General features: G+C 36.1%; 1 protein-coding gene across 1 annotated transcript in view; it reads left to right on the forward strand.

Moving 5' to 3' along the window:
- LOC107680191 (glutamate receptor ionotropic, delta-2-like) overlaps positions 1–21,720 on the forward strand; it is a 415,350-nt gene that overhangs the window by 271,496 nt on the left and 122,134 nt on the right. The window contains exons 5-8 of the mRNA XM_016475981.1: positions 8,901–8,954; positions 12,077–12,250; positions 15,610–15,771; positions 19,848–19,967. Coding sequence (XP_016331467.1) covers positions 8,901–8,954; positions 12,077–12,250; positions 15,610–15,771; positions 19,848–19,967 — 510 coding nt within the window. The remainder of the gene's footprint in view (positions 1–8,900; positions 8,955–12,076; positions 12,251–15,609; positions 15,772–19,847; positions 19,968–21,720) is intronic.

Here is a 21,720-nt window from a genome sequence, read left to right on the forward strand (position 1 = left end):
ATATACTTTATAGTTTCTGTAGGCTACTGTAATAAATTATGTCAATTAGCACTGCATCATTTATAAATTGTATTTATTTATTGTGTTTATTGTCAACGTTTCATCAGTTCATTTTAGCTTTTTATTCAGATTAGCTGCAGATATAGCATGGCACGTCTTATGTTCTATGAGCGTGAGATCACTTCTCTTTCAGTGCGAAAACTTTCTCATTTTCATAAAAAATTCTATAGTAATTAACTTTTCCTCTCCATCGGTGAATGATGATTCTGAAAGAAAACGCGCCTGATGTCTGTTTGCTATAGCAACGAATGCTAGTTTCATGCATCTGATTATCAGATAAACCTTGCGCTCTTATTTCGAGGTTGTTGTTAATGCTGTGGTTATTTTAACAGTTTCCTTCATACATTCGGTTCAACAACATTGTTAAAACACATTTATCATTCAATGGAACTGTGCGTATGCTTTAGACACTTACATTTCTGCTCCCTCCATGCAATAAATACACAGCCTTCGACTGCTCAGGTATTGTCGTCGGTAAGATGCCGAGAGCCGTTGAAAAACTACAGAAAAGTAAAACTACTTCACTTTAGAATTACTGGCCACGAGTACTAAGGAGAGATCATCACACATCAGCTGCGTCAGTGAGACGAACGGAGCACGAGCGCAATCCTGTGACAGTCACTGCAGGCTGGTTATTTTAACAGTTTCCTTCATACATTCGGTTCAACAACATTGTTAAAACACATTTATCATTCAATGGAACTGTGCGTATGCTTTAGACACTTACATTTCTGCTCCCTCCATGCAATAAATACACAGCCTTCGACTGCTCAGGTATTGTCGTCGGTAAGATGCCGAGAGCCGTTGAAAAACTACAGAAAAGTAAAACTACTTCACTTTAGAATTACTGGCCACGAGTACTAAGGAGAGATCATCACACATCAGCTGCGTCAGTGAGACGAACGGAGCACGAGCGCAATCCTGTGACAGTCACAGGCGGTAAATAGTGGAGCGCGTGAAGGAGAGATGTGAGGGCACGAACACTGTTCAAGGTCTCCATTCATTCGTGCTTGTAGTAATTTAATGTGTATATATTTTGAAAGCATTGACTCGCTATAGAAATCGCAATTCATTCGATTCTTAGCGTTTTAAATCGATTACTGTCCGAAATCAGCGATTCACGATTGAAAAATCATGTTTCAAGATCGATGCATATGCATCGTCAGGGTTTGTAATCGAAGCATCGATAAAACGAGTGAATCGTTACACCCCTACTACTTAGTGTGAAGAACATTTTAATAATCTGAGGAACCCTTTTCCACTATAGATGTTAAAGGATCTTCGTGGAACTGTAGATGCCAAAAAATAACCTTTATTTTTATGATGAGAACAAACATCCGTCATAGCAACATTTAGGCTCATAACACTTTGAAGTAATAGCACAATACTGACAAGTACATAGATAGAGGTGAGTTGAGACAATGTTCAGATGTTTCACTAAACATCCCCTGTGAGTTATCTTCTCACAAAGAGTGAAATTACAACCATAGCACCTCTATTAGGGCTCTATTAGGAAGAGAAAAGGTTACTTGTAAATCAGCTTTTTTTGTTTACAACAGCATATTAGTGCCATGTTAAAATAAAAAATAGTTTAATATATACATTTTTATACACATGAATGAGAATAATAGTTCCATTATAGACCATTTACGAGAAAAAAAAAATAAAGTTTTAAGAATAAAGCCATTGCAAAAATAAAATAGTAATATTTTGAGAATGAAGCAAAAGTTCTAAGAAAAACAGTAGCATTATGAGATTAAATGAATAAAGTAAGGAAAGTAACGTCCAATAAGATGTTATTCTAAATTCTTCTAAAATGCCTATCACGAAAAACATTTTAGAAGTATGTCTAGTTGTTTTAGGTTACTTTTGTGTATTATGTATATTTTTTATTATGTTTTACTTTTATGTATTTAATTTAGGTTACTTTAGTGTATTGTGTATATTATATTATGTTTTTTTATTATTATTTTACTTTTGTGTATTTCATTTTTTAGGTTTCTTTTAGTCTCATAACTCCTTTAGTCTCATTGCGAGTTTAGTCCCATAATGCTATGTTGAAATGTTGTAATTTTGTCTGTTCTCAAAATATATCAGCTTTCTGAAAACATATCAAAAATCTCAAAATTATATTTTTTTATTCTCATCCTGTTATAAGATTATTCTCAAAACATGTATGTGACTTTATGATGTGTATGCATGTATGTACACGCGTATGTATGTGTGTCATTTTATGAAGCATAATTTTTATGATGACACTAAAAAGCTGCCATACTTGTTTGAGAACATACCCTGATTAAAAAAAAAAAAATTTTATAAAAACTAACCAGCTCTGACCTTTTTATAAATTCCATGTGGGTGTTCAGAGTAAAAATAAAATGAAAAATTCTTATTTATCTACTGCTGTCGTACTTGTTCCACTCTTTGCTCAGTGTGGATCAAACATGGTAATGGAAAAAAATTACTTCCATGTTGCCTGTTACAGCTTCTTGCCTCTGCTTACAACACATGAGCCTGCGAGGCAATTATTTGACTACATTATAATTATTTCATGTTAGGAGCTGCATAGATGACTGCTCGGGGAAAGAAACATGGGAAATCCTCTCACTTAAACTAAGTAAGACTCCGCAAAGACAGGCTTGCTGGTTCAGCTGATTTGTCAAGAGTGTAGAAGCTTGATTATACTGTATTATTCTATTAAAACACAGGTGATCGATAGCTCTGATAGGTTGCTCTTTGTCATGACACTCTGAAGCTTGTCATGTGTTTGCTCTGGCTCGCCCTTGAGGCAGAGCGCCATTTTATAGCCATAGTAAATCAGCAGCATATTTACAATGAAATCAGGATGGAATTATACAAGCAGTTCAGAGTAATTAAGCTTAAAGGGGGATGCGAGAAGAATATAGACATTGTCCTCACAAACGAAAGGCTTCTAACCTGTTTACTTATAGGAACATACTTTGCTCTGTATAAACTGTACGACATAACACAAACCTGTGTAGGTTCAGACTTTAGCAATAGATGTTTTGCCATTAATTTTTAAATGGATTTTTTAATATATATTTTGAATGAGGGCAGTGTCCAAACCTGAACACATTACACAACAAAATGGTGAAAAAAAAAGAAAAACATGTTAAATCTGATTTATTCACTCAGACCAAGAGGCATGATCAAAAATCATATTTTTCTCCTGCAATGCAATGTATTTGCCAAAAAAATGGAGCCAGATCAAATGTGCAGTAAGTTTGCTATAATGATGCCTAAATAGCTATTTGGCTATTGGGTGAACTTTATTTAGAAAAAGAAGAGCAAGTTATTACATTTTGATTGAAGATTATGAAAACAATTTTTGTCTTTGGAATAACATGCACCAATGAATCGTTCACATTAAGCCCTTAATGTGCATTAAGAAAGTAAACGGGGTCCATTTTGAAGTCGTGTTGACTTTATGAAGACAATGAGATTCCACGGAGTGGGTTTTGAAACCTCTTGTCATGACTAGCCGTTGCTGTATCTTTGCTTGTTTTGTATTTCTTTTTTTATTTGTTCCCCCCCTTAATTATCTGATTATGATTTCACAGCATACCCACATCCAATTTAGGCTGTCCCTGTGTTATCAGAGACACAAGTGGCATAATTATGAAGCGTGAACAAGTTTGAGTGTTTCTGTATATGTCTGTTTGTGTGTTGCCGTGTGCGTTCATCATCCAAACCTCCGCTACGGGAGACACAGTGCTGCACCCTCAGAGATGATGGCATGATAAGTGTGTGTCAGTGGTGGTGTGTGTTGTAAAAAGTCACACTACAGCAGTTAGATGGGCCACCCTCCTGACAGACTCCACACAGCAGATGAATTATAAATGACTAAAGCCGCAGCTCAAAGCGAGGCTGGCTGACATTAAAGCAAAATGGCAATTGTGACAGACAACAGTTTTGATGTATTTAAAGCGCTCATGCTCGAGCAAGTGTGAGCTAAGTACATAACATGCTGGAATTCACTCTGAAGAATAATGTGCCATTTGAGGAATTAATCAGCACAGAAAACTACCGGATCTATTTTGCTGTCACATATGGCGTTCGTGGTTAGTGGCACAGACTGTTTTGTCTATGAGATGTTGTATTGTCAACTTTGCCAAGAGCAAAAATGGCATTTTTTCACAGCTCATAGTAATCTCATTATCCATAATAACATGACAAATGATAAATGCACTGGAAGCACAGATAATTTTTGTCTTTGGAATAACATGCTAACTGTTAAACCAAAGTCTTGTTTAGCAGTTATTAAGCTGTTAAAATGAGAGAGAGCTAGTTGCAAAACTTTGGATTTTCTGTAGTTTGTGTAGTTCATCACATTGAGTCTTTAAAAGATATCCTTAAGTTTAAAACAGGTCGTTTGAATTAATTTCTGTCGTCTTGTCCTGTTAAAAAAAAAAAAAAGTTAAATATTCTTTAAATTATTTATTCTTTTTGAATGTTTTTGAAAGAAGTTTTTGTCCTTTCCTTTTGAAGAGGACTTTGAGCTTTGTAACTTCGCAGATCTTTTTTATGTTCAAACAGCAACATTACAGACTAACTAAAGTTGAAAAAGTGAAAAAGCATAATAGGACCCCTTTAAGATAGAATAACAATATAAATTTTATAAAAATGTAATAAAAAAAAAAAAAGTTAAATATTCTTTAAATTATTTATTCTTTTTGAATGTTTTTGAAAGAAGTTTTTGTCCTTTCCTTTTGAAGAGGACTTTGAGCTTTGTAACTTCGCAGATCTTTTTTATGTTCAAACAGCAACATTACAGACTAACTAAAGTTTAAGCATTTTCAAGAACCCAAGGATGCTTTACATGAGGTTGATAGATAGCATGAACACAAATATATTCAAATATATAGTCAGATGATCAAGCTAACAGAGCCAGACAGAGATCATATAATATACCAGATAAGTAATGAAAGCAAGCATGGAACTGAAAATTGAGACAGACAATCAATGAACAAAACATATTAGAAATAAGTGAGTTTTGAGGTCAGTTTTAAAGGTCTGGAGTGAAGATGCAGCACAGAGGTTTCGAGGAAGTTTGTTCCTGAGCTTTAGAGCTGCATACAGAAAGAGAAACATTACAGAAATTACATACCGAAAATAGTGCCATGGTTTTTTCACAAATATGCTTTAAGCAGATGGGTTAGGGATCCCCTTTGTTGAAAACTGTGTTAAATGATACATATTTAGTCAAGATTTTATCTATCATGATATTAGATGGATTTTTATCATAGCATTACATTTGGAACCGTTATGATTCAGTTAATCCATTTCCCCTGAAAATACATTTATATGATGCAATATGAATTTTAAAATATGAAAAGTATGCCTCAAAATAGAAACTAAAACTTCTTTGCAAAGTTTTAAGTTCTCATTTGGATATGTTGGGTCACTTATGAGGTAAAAAGAGGTGGTGCGGAGACATCTTTGTGTGGCTGGTGGATGTCAAAGTTCACGTCTAATTCTGGTCATCTCTCCCTTTGGCTCTCTTTAATGAATACACGTCTTCCACATCACCTTCCACTTCCAGGGCTCAGGCAGATGGAAAATATGAGATAATAACAATAATCATCAATCTGTGAAAGCACCTGGTTGAAGAACATTGCTTTCACTGTATAATCTTAACCAATGCTTGTATTTGAAAGTGTATAGAACTTGAATGTGTCTTCTTGAAGAGATGTTTTTTTTTTTTTTAATTTGTGAATTGTTAAAGGCAGACCGCAACCACTCAGGCTCATTAGAAAGCAAAGAAAAGGAATAATAGGAGGGAAATTAAAGAGATGTGTGATTGTGGTTAACAGTAGCTGCTTATTCTTCGCTGGGTTTCCACATTAATGCAGGTGGAGACCTACAGTACTGAGGTGACCGCTCTCTCAGTGGGGAACTCAGGAACCACAATCTGGATGTGAATTCATATGGCCTCCTAATTCTTGGTAGGTTTACAGCTGACAGCACTTCCAAAGAGTGGATGTCTCAGAGTGATTACGGGCTTTGATCTCGCAGGCGTAAGACTTTGTCAACCCACTGTCATTCAGGGTTGTCATTGCAGCTCAACAGCTAGTCAGACCAGATTCCCAAATATTCATAATCAGACTTTGACAGTTTGGTCATTTAAATGCAATGACCGTACATTCTTCTCTGTGGTTTTTAAAGGAATAGTTTATTCAAAAATGAATGTTTTGTCATCATTTTATCATGTCGTTCCAAATCATATGACTGGCTTTCTTTAAGGAGACACACGAGGCAATTTTTGAAGAATATCCTGACCATGCTGTCCATATGATAAAAATGAATGGGGTGTCTGTAAAAGAGTCTGTCAAAAAAATCTTAAATGTATCATAGAAGTATTTCATACAACTTGTGTATATTCCAAGTGTTCTGAAGCCATACAACAGCTTTGTGTGAAGGTGCATCACAACATGTCTGTGAAATTCTGCGGTCTGTTGTTTGTTGTGCAGATATAGATATACATAGAAGTCACTTTCAAACAAGCAGTTTTCTGTTGGTCAGTGTGGAAAATTCACATGACCAGCTTGAACATGAGTGAAATCTGCATAAAAAACTTATTTGACCGTCACATGGAATTCCAGAATGCTTGGATTCCAAAAATGCAAGTTATTCAATTATAATCTTCCCATTTAAAGTTGTAGAAGCTGTATGGACACAAAATATAATTTCATGCTTTTGAAACCAAATGGCGTTGGTTATTGTCGTTTGACAAAAACTGACACAATGGCGCAATATATAGTGTGAATAAAGACTTAACTTTGCAACTTTGGACTTGTTCCTCACATTAAGCTATAAAATGGCTTCAGAATACTTTGGAATGTAGCGCTTGAGTTGGATGGACTACTTTTATGATGCTATTATGGTACTTTTATTCTGTTTATATGGCCAGTTTGGATCCTGGCAGTCCCATTTCCCATTCACAGTACATTCTTTAAGTTTTTTTATTTTTGTGTTTAATAAAAGAAAGAAAGTCATGCAGGTTTGTAACGACATGAGAGAGTCAAAATGGTGAACTGTGCTTTTAAGGAACATCAGAGATTGTTTGCTAATTTCCTGAGCGGTATTCTGCCCAGGGAATGACTCTGTTTAATTTGGACAGGTATTTGGCTTGAGGATTTTCCTAGATTTCTGTGTGAGGATCTCAATCTCATCTGTGCAAATTTTCAGCTCACTGCCAGAATCAATGCCTTCCTCCTTGGCAATGGGGGGCACATCTCTCACCATCAACTTTAATTGCACATTCAACAGATAAAAAAAAAAAAACAGCATGTATGCAGCCACTCAAATATTTAGCCTTTTACCAAGTCTAATATAGAGGAATATTTGATCAGGTCAAGCACACTCTGTAACAACCTTGAGCTTTTTCTTAGCATTAGGACAAGCCTTAGAGGTTCATATTGGTCTAGTAGAAGTTAAGCCAATGCTTTAATTAAGCTCAGCCATCTGCCTTGGAACCAAACTTTTGACTAAATTTGAGCAAACAACTGCTTTGAGCCATCTACACTTTTCATGAACCACTCTAATGACTTCACAAAGCCTCAGACATCAAAATGATTGGACCATGTAATTAGTAACAGTGACCACTTTGTCTACTCCTGTTTTGGTGTCAAGAGGTTGTGATGTGCTTTTTTTTCTCGATCTTGCTAACATATCAAGCTGATCTTAGCATTTTCAAAGGAAACTTCAGCATCACTTACTGAGCTAATGATTACACAAGGCATTTAATACAGTGCTGTAACACTTCCAGTTTAATTCAATTAGAAATTGGCTGTAGGCAGAGGTGACAGTAAAAGTTACGTAAAATCACTGTGTAAACATTTTTAGATATTAATAAAAAGTAAAATATTTACTGGTCAAACTAATTTTGAGGTAAGAAAACAGATCTGTCCGTCTGAAATTAAATGCGTGGCAATTAGGAATGGCTTAGTTTTTTTATTTTTACAGGTAATTTTATTATACAATTAATTATTTTGGGTTTCCACCTACTGTATGCTTGCACTTGACACTAATTAACAGTTTAGTGATAAGCAGTTTAATTCTAAATTAATTTGTTGCAGATAAATATGGTAATTTTATATTAAAAATAATATTATTAATAAAAGGCAAAGTGTTACAACACTCCCTGGTCTCTCCTATTTAACAATAAGTGATGAAGACCCCCAGCATAAAGCCTGCTGAGCTCTGTTTAAGTACAGCCATCTTGTACCAGTTGATGGAAAATGTGATGCCTCTCGTCTCTTTTGTAATTATAAAGTTTTATTAGGTGTTTGTTGAAGATTAAAACACTATTAGCGCTGCTTCAGCCATCAGATTCTCCAGCTGTTCCTTTTGTTTATGACCAGAATGTTTTATGACACCCACGTTTAGTCACCTACACAATTATGGTTAATGAAATGTGGCGCTGGTACAGTGGGCAGGAGAAACATTGGTGAAGGGTACTATGTTTTTGTGTCGTGTTGGTGCGGAGAGAGAGAGAGAGCCAAAGATAGGACACAATGGGAAGAACAGTGTGTAGTTTAAGATGCGTATGGAGGCAAAAAATATACGATATATATATTTACAGGCTTTAACAGTATTCAGATATTTAAGTGCCTCTGTTATGGATGTCAAATTTCATAAACCTTTGACTTGTGCTCTATTAAACCTTTGATGATCAATTGTTAAGTTCAACAATAACTCTGTAGCTGTCAATTTTTTTTATAATAAATGAATCACGTGTTTGGAGGGGACAGTTCACCTTACTCCCTTCCGAACTATTCAGTTTCTAATCAGTTAAATGTTTCTTTCTTTCTCTCTAGGTGGTGGAAACAAATCTTGTGGCTTTCGACTGTCACTGGATCATCATAAATGAGGTGGGTTTTTCATAGCTATTTTGTGAGAAATCTAGTTTATTCTTTCTGTAAGCACATTTGAATATATTTGCATCTTTATATCTTTATTTGTCTGAGTGAGAGGCGGACAAGAGCTCATTTGGAGCCTGATGAAGGTGGCCAGATAAGGACAAATTACAGTTCAATGATTTAAATTAGATTTGGCAAGCATGGGAATAGCGCTCTAAAATAATTCAGCGCTTTCCTTAGTTGAATAAAGCATTTTTAAAAATGATCCTGCAACTAGAAGACAATGAAGATATAGACCTTGAGCCCATCTGCCTGAATTTCAATAACTTAAGAGTCACTTTCTATGGTAACCTCTATTAATCTCTCTGGTTTTATTTAAATTGATCATATAAATCAGTTTGGCCTTTTTGAATAATAGAGTTCAGTGCACTATGAAATCGTACTGTGACAAATTCACTCCCCAGTCCAAAAAGATGTACTGAAACTTTACAACTTTTTGAAATCGGCTAGATTCGATGTTCAGAAACTTTTACTGAAACTAGGTTTACCCAGTCATGTTTAGGTTGTAAGGAGGAATTTGTACCGATTCTGTTATTCCTAAGACTAGAAGAGCTAACTTGGTATAAAATTTGGGAAAGTCCATCAAACATTTGCTATTCCTGGCTGTGTGTAGCACCAGCTGCTCTGCACATATTCACAAAGTTAGGGGGAAAGTGAATTTTATGTATGCATGTATGTATTTGTTTGTTTATAATTTTAATTTTATTATAATGTCCTCATTGCCATTGTGAGCATTGCCAACTATATTATACCCGGCCAGAGGTGGCCACGGTTTGGAAATAACGGGGGCTTAGGGCAAAAATGTCACCAAAATTGCCTCAGTACAATTAAACTAAATCTATTATGGATGTTTCAACAAAAAAAAAAAAATGTGTAAAAAGTCTGATTTATGCAAGATCTTTCAGCTGGCCAAAAATGTGCAACTCACATTAACTGATCATATGAATTTGTTAGAATAGTTTACATTTTCAGAATAACATAATCTTTTAATAATCTTTTAATGCTGTCAGCTTCCTAGAACTCACCAGTTTAGGCAGGTGGAGCGTTTAGTGTATCTGAGGAAAGTTTTATGTCCTCGTATATTAAACACAAAGGCATATGACATGTCTCTGTATGGACACGCATTGCTCATGGTTGACCTTACTTGAGAGCACTCATAGGGGACAAAACAAGCAGCTGCCAAAACCTGAACCCTAAAATTGGGCCATAACCCTGTAGGCTCATATTTGTGTCATTCTAATTTAGTGCTCCTAATTAAGCATCAAGGGCCTTTGCGTTTGTCATCCGGGGGTAGAATAAGCCACTTAGTGTCGGTATTTTCAGGTCTGTAAAAGCGTGATGTCCTCTCTGCTCTTGAAAGTTGTGCAGCACATTGTTAAGGCCTCACGTGCCCTCTCGAGATGCCTTCTAAATTATCCTCTGTCATGCTAACCACGTTAATTAACAACGGTACAAACATCGTTTGACAGTGTTCAACTGTGCGTGGGACGAGATTTTGATCTGTCCAATCAGAAAACTTAAAATTTCCTTTCAGAGAACAGTTTGTATTGTAGACAACTTTGATTGTAATCTTATTGAAGGCTGAACAGCTTCGAAATTCTAAGTAAGTTACTCACCGGCGTGCCACAGGTTCAGATTTAATGACGTACATCATGAGAGCCAGTCACCAGCAATCACAGCTTTGCAGGTGAGAATGAAACTCAAAAGTGAAGGCTGTCAGAGGAAACAGCTTGGCCGCTCTGAAGTCTACCTTCACTGGGGGACGTTCCCTGTCCATTCTCATCACATCATTCCCAGCTCACTCACTTTTCTCTGCCCGTCTGTGGAAAAGATGGCTTCGGGCTAAAATTAGCAATCATTCCTCCCAAGGCTGCACAAGGACACGCGAGCGCACACGGTCATGTCTTTCTGCCTTTTGGTGGCACTCTGAATACCCATTCATGGGAATAATTGTAATACTAATGATGATTTTTATGTAGTTAAGTTTCTTGTATTTAAATTGGGCCCATTTTTAGCTGACTGGAGAACTTAACCATGTGTGAAGATAGTTTAGTTTGTTGATAGTTTACTGGTGTCAGGACTTAAAATTTATAATGAAGGGCAATATTTGTTTAACTGGAACTAATCTTTAGCCTTTTTTGTATTTATTATTATTATTATTATTATTATTATTATTATTATTTAACCTTGGTGAGATTTTTTAACCAGATAAAAACAGTGTTGTCTATTTCACTTTATTGCATTTATTTTATTCAAATGAATTTTGAATTTGAACACTGTTCTAAAATTATTATTATTATTATTATTATTATTATTTTAATCACGTCGGTACATTCATATTTTTAATATCTGGGGCATTTTTCATAGTTTTATAGTTTTGGTGCCATTTTTGCCCTGAACACTGCGTTATTCTGTGACCCTGGTCAGTACTGTTAGTTTTTAAATGTTTTGAGATATAATATTTACGTTAATCAATTATGTATTTTATTGTTTTTATTACTCTTTTCTTATTAGTAAACATACCATTAAATTGTTAATGTAATTAAGTGTTTCTCTGGGTGGCTAACCTTTAATCATTTGTAAAATGATCTATGCTGAATAAATATTTTGTAGTTACAATTCTCCCATTATAGAAGCTGTGTAATTTGTCTACAATTATTATATTTGTTACAGTTATCTACAGTTACCTGTACTGTAAATCAGAAGAAAAGAAAGGTTTATAGAGCTGGTAGTATTTTTTCTGTTGATGTCACAAGATGACAAAATACTGAAGTAATGGAACCTAAAAAGATAACATTGTTTCTCTTATTTAATCTCTACCCCTTTTTCTTTCTCTCAACCCAAATTTGAGACAAAGTTATAGTTGGTTATTTACTAAATTGAAACTCATGATTGTATTATTTTTTTCCTGGACCTACTTCTGCTCCTTCTTTCCCATTCAAGTGAGGAAAAAAGCTCTTCTCAGCAAGATGCTTTTTATCTTTCTAGCCTATTTTTCACTGCACATGGAAAATCCCTTTTGTTCTGACATTATTCTCTCTTTCTCTGCACTTTTTTCCTCTCATGTGCTGCAGGAGATTTCAGACATGGATGTGCAGGAGCTGGTGAGGAAGTCTATAGGTCGCCTGACCCTGGTGAGACAGACCTTCCCTCTCCCGCAGAACACCAGCCAGCGCTGCGTCAGGAACAACCACCGCATCAACACATCCCTCTGCGACCCCAAAGACCCAAAGGCACAGATGTTAGAGGTCTGATTCATTCCCCCATACTCATAACTCATGCGTTCAAGTTAATCATAAACCATTTGCCTTCATTTCCTTTTTTGATTGTGTCCATTAACTGTCATTAGCCTTTGAGCTAACTTCCTTAGAAAACTAGAAAATGTCAATGTGAAAATTAGCAATCTTGTTTTGCTGGGTTTTCAGTTCTTTCACTGTGCCTGTGGGTGCCATTCCTGTTATCCAACTAAATGTATTTTCCCACATGTAAATTTACACAAATGACAACATAAATTAACAGATGTGATGTGTATTGAGCCACATTAATTACTGGTAAACACTGCACGGTATATCAATACGCATTTTTTTCAAAACCCCTGCTCTATATTAATTCATAGTTGCGTGGGTCTATGTTGGTATCAACAAGGCATATGTATATATTTTCAGCAGGTCCAGGTGATATATTTTAGATATTCACAATGCAGCATGATGATTTTAGGACCTTTATTATTTGGCAATTAAGTTTCAAAAATAATGTTCATTACATTCATTTCACAATACCTTCTTGTCTTTTGAGTGTTCAACAGAGATAGTTTAATAGTCTCTGATTAAAAATTTAGTAGCAAAAATGGCATTAAAGTTGGGAAGTTTGCTTTGTCACTTTACAGAGGTCTCTGCATGGTTTTAATAAAAATATACAGCATGTAGAATGTAAATACTGATTTGTATTACTTTGTATATTGGTGTACAGAAATTAAAATGATTAAGTAGTGCGTATAGTAAAATTTTTGTAAAACATGCCTTGATTATTTTAACAAGAGTTTGACCGTTTTTATACTTCTTTCTTTACACATTCTGAATATACTTTGCTACAGTGGCTGTTTGCTTGAAACATTTTTTTTTTTGTACTTTTTTTTTTCTATTGATATTTCATAGAATATTAATCCACATAGCATGTGCAAACAAATGAGGCTAGATCTCAAATGTCAACCTTGTTTGTGTATCTTAGTGTCCACATACAGTACATTTTGGGCCACTGTATGGAATTTCATCAAAAGGTAGAAAAATATTGAGTTGTAATATAATTCAGCCGTTATTTTCAGTATGTGAAATATGAGGGGACAGGTGCTCTTCTCTATGTAGTGTTGAATGCATACTGTATAAGCAGGTCATGTTTGACATTAAGGATTCAGTTTTGCTCATGAGTCCAACCCAGAAGAGACCAATTTTAACCTGCACTGAAGCATATCACATCCCTCTTTCTCAACATATATCCTATCCACCTTTTTTTAATACCCCTTTTCACCTCCCGTTCCCTTTAGACCACCGATCACTCATCTTCCCTGGAGAGACCCACTAACTCCTGCACTTCAAACAAACTTAATGGATTTCCCTGGTCAGCCGATATTCTCCCCCCTGAATTGAACCCCGTCTTTGTCTGTTTACCCCTTTGGCACTGGCAGCTTTGTTGCTTTGGTGGTCTCGACTCCTCCTGCAAATGCTATATCATGAAATAGCCTTCCCGAAAAAAAACAACCCACCCAAAAAATGCACTTTGTGTCCAAGACATGAAACATAAATCAATAAGAAAGCCCTTTATGTTTTTACTCTTGAAGATGAAAAAATACAGCGAATGGAGAAAAGCCACACGGCTCGCCACTGTTGCTTGGTAGTCTTGTGGATCCCTGTCAAGACTGCTTCTTTGGGTCATTGCTCTTTTTGTTCGACCATTCTCTCGGTAGATGAAGAGTTGTTTTGTGGGTGTCAGGAAGAGTAAATACAAGCAGCACTGGTGTTTCCACTCTGTGTTGGGATGCCAAACCCCATTCACCTGAAAACTGGAGAATTAATTTGTCTTAACTCGAGAAACGTTAGATGAGAGCGTCATTCCTGTCGACGCTCCCCTCTTATTTTCCAGTCTGCTTTGAAGCCGATGTACATATATTCTGCATAATTGGCAGTTAGATTGGCGGCTCTCTAAAGCCATTACAACCTCATACCTGCAAAATGCCTATTGATCGAGCCAACCGAGCTTGACTCCTAACATAATTAGAATAGCCTTTTCTTTGCTCTTCTCTGCTGAAATTTTTGTCAAGGCTATGGCCGTATGTGAATAGATTACCTGAACGAATTGCGTTCTTGACAATTATGGCAAACCAAAGTTGATAGCGAGAGGTGCTTCTCAGTTATTTGTCAACATGGTTGGGATTTCTCAGACACTTGATACAGTGTCAAGTATGCCAGTTGTCCTGTATAATGTGAAATCATATGTAAGGTTCCACATCTAAGAGTTGTGTGCTATTTAAATGGATGTAGTCTTTAATTCCTTCAAGCCTTTTTTTAACACTACCAATCAAAAGTTTCAGGTTGGTCGGATTTTTTTATCTTTTTGAAAGAAGTTTCTTATTCTCATCAAGGCGGCATTTATTTGATAAAAAAATACAGTAAAAATGGTAATATTGTGAAATATATTTTTTTATTGAAACTGAAAGAAATTTCAAAGCTGAATTTTCAGCAGCCATTACTCCAGTCCTCAGTGTCATGATCCATCAGAAATCATTCTAATATGCTGATTTAGTGCTCAAGAAATATTTCTTCTTATTATTAACATTGAAAACAGAATGTGGAAACAGTGATTTTTTTGTAACATTTTAAATGTCTTTACTGTCAGGTTTGTTCAATGTAATGCATCCTTGCAGAGTAAAATTGAATGTTAATTTTTTTTTTAAATGACCTCATACATTTGAACAGAGTGAACATACATTTTGTGTAAAATGCCAGTTTTACGATGTTTTACTTAAATTTCAGATGGAGATGAAGAAACTCTTTATGAAAAAACTTAAGTGTGTCTCATTTTCCCAGAATAGAAACAGAGCAGTATGCATTTATACTTCAAAACTCAATGCACAGATTCCAAATATTGATATCTTGACACGAAGCCATTTTTGGCCCCGTCTGTTTACATTTACTCGAGACAACATTGACTATTTACATTAAAACCATGCCAAGATGACCAAACAAAAAAATTAATGGTTTATTTATTTATTTATTAACATTTTATATGGACCTGTTTCCGTTGTACCGTTACAATTGAAGTCCCAAGTTAGACACAAACCCTAAATCATGCTATAAATGACAGGTATTAAGTGTGTTTTTTCTGATGCTTATTAAACTCCATTGTCTTTCAGGGCTCTTTCAATGTGTGCAGCCTGTTGTCATTTCCACTGTAGAGACCTTTCATCCCAGTTGTACCCACTCAGACATAAATCTTTTTCTTGTAAGAGAATATTAATCTATTAATCTGGTGTCTCTGGCTCTCTGTGCTCACGTCGTCTGTTCCTTTTCTTTTTGTGTCTTTGGTTCCCTGCTGCTTTTTGTCATCTTGTCAGATCACCAACCGCTACATCTACGACGCGGTGCTGCTGCTGGCCAACACCTTCCACAGGAAGCTGGAGGACAGGAAATGGCACAGCATGGCGAGTCTTTCGTGCATCCGCAAGGGCTCCAAACCCTGGCAGGGTGGCAAGTCTATGCTGGATACCGTGAAGAAGGTACAGTACTGTACAGAGCTTTACGATAAACATGTATCAGGCTAGTTGACAGAACTTTCACTGTGAAGTATTGATTACTGATGTTGTAAAATCTACTGATTTAAACTTATCACCAATGTAGAGCGCTGTCAGAAAGGCACGCTCATGTGAAGATAGAGCGCCGGACTATTGAACGGAGTTATTTTTGCCGCTTTATAGGCCTTGAACGGTTAAATACACACACTTGTCACACACATGTGTCAAAATGCCCATCTTTGGCATTACCTAAATACCTAATGAATCTACTGTTGGTGGCTGTTAAAAATAATTTTACCAAAAAATCGTTGTCACAAGAGAGTCCTATCTTGAATGCATGGATGGAAATTACAATGGACATTTATAAAATGGAGCAAATAACAGCATTTGTAAATCATAAAATGGAACAATTTGTTTTGCACTGGGAAAAATGGACCAAACATGCAACGTCTCATAGACCTGATTTTATTTTTGTATCTAAATTCCTATGTCTGCCATTCATGTTAATCAAACAACAAAAGACAGAAAACCTCTTACTGTTCTTGACTAAATTACTTTTGTATCTTTAATACGAAATATTTATTTAATTTACACAGTGAAGAATATCCAGTGTTTTTATACATTTGATTACTTTATTCAATGTATGTAGCATTTCTTGTTTATTTGTTCTACTGTAGTTTTTTGTCCTATTGCTTGTAATTAGTTTCTTATTCTTATTTAATCGCTGATTATTTTACTTGTCTTCGGTGAGCTTGAGTTTTTGTTTGTTTTTTTTGTTTTTTTAATTTAGGCTAGTATTAGTTTTCTTATGAAATTGACACTGGTGACAAATAATAAAATTTCTATGGTATCAAAAATGTTGATATCATAAAGACCTTATAGCAGAAATAACTAGATTGTGATATATATTGTTACAGTGAAATAAAAATACTCATATCGTGATATAAGATTTTGGTCATATCGCCCACCCCCTATTTTGTAGGTACTGCAATTTAAAACTGTATTTCTGTATTTTATTTGTACAGTGGGTACGGAAAGTATTCAGACCCCCTTCAATTTTTCACTCTTTGTTATATTGCAGCCATTTGCTAAAATCATTTAAGTTAATTTTTTTTCCTCATTAATGTACACACAGCACCCCATATTGACAGAAAAACACAGAATTGTTGACATTTTTGCAGATTTATTAAAAAAGAAAAACTGAAATACTTTCCGTACCCACTGTAAATAAAACATTTCCTCAAAGGGCTAAAAATGTAGAAAAAAGATCATCATTTGCACACCCTCATGTTGTTCCAAACATGTTTAACTTTCAAGTGGAAATCAAAATTCATTATTCAGACCATTTTGGCAAAGTGGATCAGTGAATTATTTCGATTTGAATCAAAATCATGATTTGTTTATGAATCAGACATCACTACTTCTTTCATGAACTCCAGTGAAATCTAGGGCACATGCCAAGATTTTATGTGTTTAACAACTTCAATTTTGGTCTGTTTGTTACACACAATTATCATATTGGCTGGACTTTTATTCAGTTTTCTTTTTTTTTTGTCATTTTATAGCTTTACAGTGTCAGTCTCAATCACTTTAATTATATTGAAAAGAGTGGGCCAGAATATTCAACAAAATGCGGCTTTTTGTGTTCCACAGAAGAAAGAAAGTCAGCCAGGTTTGGAACAGTGTGAATAATGACAGAATGTTCATTTTTGGGTGAACTATCCCTCTAACATTTAATGGCATGGCATTCAGACACATAAGTACATTGTTAAAACTAAAAAGGCCTGTGAAAGTGTTGGCAGGATAAAGGAAAACCTGACCAGGCCAACAGAAAAAGTCTTAACTGTGAGCCCTGCTGTGATTAAAGAGATGTGATTGAATGGGAGTTTGACCTTGGATGCATTTGCATTGGAAACCAAAAGACTGTTTGGTTTTGAGGACCGTGATGAGTCTCTATCTGGGTGCTGGTTGGGGAGAGGGGGAATGTTGTGGTACAGTGAAACTCTCCTCCTTTCTGTCTGCCTGGTGTACAGCAGGGCCACAGAAATGGCACACTGCCTCAGGTGAGATGACAGTCTGTTACAGGGCTAGAGTGCTGGTTTAACACCGTGCTTGGTGGGCAACGGCTTTACCCCCCGAGGGATGTACTGTTCCTCCTGTATCCACATGTATCTGATCCTCCCTGCCATCCCACAGTAGAGATATCACCTCTCGGCCAGCTCTCACCTCCACACCGCTGCCTGTGTGACAGTCGTATTAAAGCAAATAGGGCAATTTATTCAGACACTGGGTGACCGCAAGAACACACTGGCTCGTACCACCTTGGAATCTGCCTAGATTTGAACAACCTCATTTCGAAGGGATGTTTGGGAGAACGGAGCGCAGGCGTGTAATGTATATATATTGAAATGGTACGGAGTGTTACACACATATTTTACTGTACATCAGCTGCATAATGACCTTGTATTCAATTCCCGGAGGACTGTCTGGACTGGAATATTGCTTTACAGCTTAATTAGGGGAAGTTTGTGTGTATCGGCTTTACAAAGCAGCAGTTGGTGAACTCATTTGGAAAGCGCTCATCAGCTTTTATAATTGGCTGTCTGATTCGTTCGGTCAGCACTGGTATTGGTAGAGTGAATTTACAACAATTATCTGTCTGTTCATGTGGGTTGTCACTGGGCAGGACATGTTTTTGATGCAGTTTAGGACTGGGGATTTTTGTAGGCTGGAATGATGCTGTGGAGCTATTTTGGAGTTCAAATTAAGGGTGCTGATGAAAAAACGGAAGGACAAGAGCGAGGCCCTTTTGCTCATAGAGACAGGAGAAAAAAATGGTAGGGACAAGGCATGATCAGCAAATTTCACAAGTTAGACTCAAACACTCATCTGCTGCATGAGCTCCACACTGTGATATGTTGGAGCATGTGCACAAACCACTGTGCCATGCTCTGATTAGAGACATTATTATTTGTATTTTTATTATTATATTTATTATTGTTATTTTTTGATGACACAAATTTTGCTTCCCAAGGTGTCAAGGTTATTAAAAACACACTTTCTTGCTTATACACGTCTAGTCAAAAGATTGGGGTCAGTACGATTTTTTTTAAATGTTATTGAAAGTCTCTTATGCTCACCAAGGCTCCATTTGTTTGAAAAAATAAAGAAATAAAAAAGCACAGTAAAAATATAATATTGGTAATATTAATTAAATAGTAATATTTAATTTTGCAGTTTTCTGTTTTAATATATTTTTGTAATTTAATATAATTTAATATATTTTTGTAATGTAATTTTGTTAATGTAATTTATTTCTGTGATGGCAAAGCTGAAGCCATTATTCCAGTTTTCTCTCAGAAATAATTCTAATTTTTAATAATTAGATTAATATATAATTAATAGTTCTAATAGTGCTTATATGCTGATTTGATCTCTCTTCTTATTAATGTTGAAAAGAGTTGTGCTGCTTAATTTTTTTGTTGTGAATACGGTGAAACGGTATTTTCAGGATACTTTGATAACTAGAAAGTTCAGAAAACATTATTTATTTGAAACAGAAATCTTTTGTAACATTTCAAATGTCTTTGCCACTTTTAATCAATTTAATTGATCTTTTCTGATTAAAAAAAAATGTTCCTGACCACATTCTGAATGTTAGTGTATATTAGTAATAGTAGTAGATATTTAAAAAGAATAGCACACAAAGCATAAACGCTTTCATAATAGCACATTAAAAGACCTCCCTGGTGGCACAAAAAAAACAATCTTATTCTGATCATTTTGTTTGGGTGGTCTGACTGGATTGACACAACAGCATTGGCTTAGGGGCGGGACTTTCTGATGATGACAGGAGTGTGTTAAAGCCTAAATTTGCAGTTCTCTGTGGTGTCACTAGTGGGGTGATAATTACACACATATATAATGTTTATATGCACATATATAATGTGCTTAATGAGACATTTTTATGCACATGGTTTTTATTAGATGATAATCAAACACGTCAAATGTAAGCATTTGATTTAAACATCACTGGTTTTTTTTGTTGGTTTTTTTTACAGGGAGGTGTCAGTGGTCTGGCCAGCTTGCTGGAGTTTAATGATAATGGCACTAACCCCAACATCTACTTTGAGATCCTGGGCACCAACTACGGAGAGGACCGCGGCCGTGGAGTCAGCCGGGTAAGAGACATCCCACTCAAACCCACAATATTGGTTTTGACGCTTCCAAAAACACAATTGTATTAATTCAAAGAGCTTTTGGACTTTAATTGATAATCACAGAAACCTAATGAATTCCATCAGCCTCCCTCAGAGAGTGCAGTGCATCAGCACGCATTGTTTATCAGTTATTCTGTTGTATGCTCGTCTGATCATCTCGGCTTTGGTGGAGTGAGAAGGTAGTTAAGCAGCAGTAATATAAGAGTCGTCCCCCAGTGATCCGCACCATAATTAATCTGTTCTTTCCATTCATTTGTGGTTAATTGCTTTAATCATATTTCGGTGTATTTGCTCATTCAAATATTGGTCCTAATCTGTCTCTGTCTTTCCCACGGAATGTGGATCAGTTGCTCATGACATATCGACAGCTTTGGAGCTGAATAATGTGCGGATCAGGCTACGCTCTCGGATGGGGATACCCCAATCTCCACCCTTCTGGAGAAATACGTTGGACTTGATTATTTAGCTGGAATAAATTAAATAATTGATTTGTGTCAGTTGCTGATCAGGAAGTCATTTATACGTTCCTTGTGGTTACACAAAAGCACTCTGTCGCACTTTTTAACATTTAGGATGCAAACATGAGATTTCACTTTCCTTTCTATGATTTTGAAGCAATCAATGAAAAGGTTATTTATTATGCAGTGGCTAAAAACACAAATTAAATTGAAAGTCACTTCTGGTTCACTAGTTTTCAAGTACAGAGCACCAACCAAATTAACCTAGCTAGTGGAGTTGGTGTAAACAGGGTCCGAAATGAACAATCGGCAGATGGCTTTGGTGAGTAAATAAATTTGTTATTTGCATGCTAGTCAGTCACTTTATGAACTGCAACATTTTTTATTAGTTTAAAGTGATAGTTCACCCAAAAATGAAAATTTGCTGAAGAATTTGTTTCTTTATCAGAACAGCTGTGTAAACACTCATTCTGATGGCACCCATTCACTGCAGAGGATCCACTGGTGAGCAAATTATATAATTCTAAATTTCTCCAAATCTGTTCAGATGAAGAAACAAATTCAAATACATCTTGGATGGCCTAAGGGTGAGTAAAATTTCAGCACATTTTCATTTTTGGGTGAATCTGATCCATCTGACCCATACCAGTGCAAGTGATGTACACAGTTCAAACCGTCTACTAAAGACAACTTCCGACTCAAGAATCGTATAATGTAGTGGAAAATTTACCATCAGAAGTTTGTATAAGTTAAAGTAAAGTGACATGTGGCATCCCATAATCAGAATTTGTGCTCTGCATTTAACCCATCCAAGTGTGCACACACACAGTAATGTAGTGAACACACACACACACCCGGAGCAGTGGGCAGCCATATGGTGAATCTGATCCATCTGACCCATACCAGTGCAAGTGATGTACACAGTTCAAACCGTCTACTAAAGACAACTTCCGACTCAAGAATCGTATAATGTAGTGGAAAATTTACCATCAGAAGTTTGTATAAGTTAAAGTAAAGTGACATGTGGCATCCCATAATCAGAATTTGTGCTCTGCATTTAACCCATCCAAGTGTGCACACACACAGTAGTGAACACACACACTCAGAGCAGTGGGCAGCCATTTTTGTTGCAGCGCCCAGGGAGCAGTTGAGGGTTCGGTGCCGTGCTCAAGGGTCTTATCTCGGTCGTGGTATTGAGGGTGGAAGAGAGCGCTGGTTATTCACTCCCCCCACCGACAATTCCTGCCGGACCTGAG

This window comes from Sinocyclocheilus anshuiensis, unplaced genomic scaffold, assembly GCF_001515605.1.
Source record: "Sinocyclocheilus anshuiensis isolate Anshui unplaced genomic scaffold, SAMN03320099.WGS_v1.1 scaffold13, whole genome shotgun sequence".
NCBI classification, from domain to species: Eukaryota; Metazoa; Chordata; class Actinopteri; order Cypriniformes; family Cyprinidae; genus Sinocyclocheilus; species Sinocyclocheilus anshuiensis.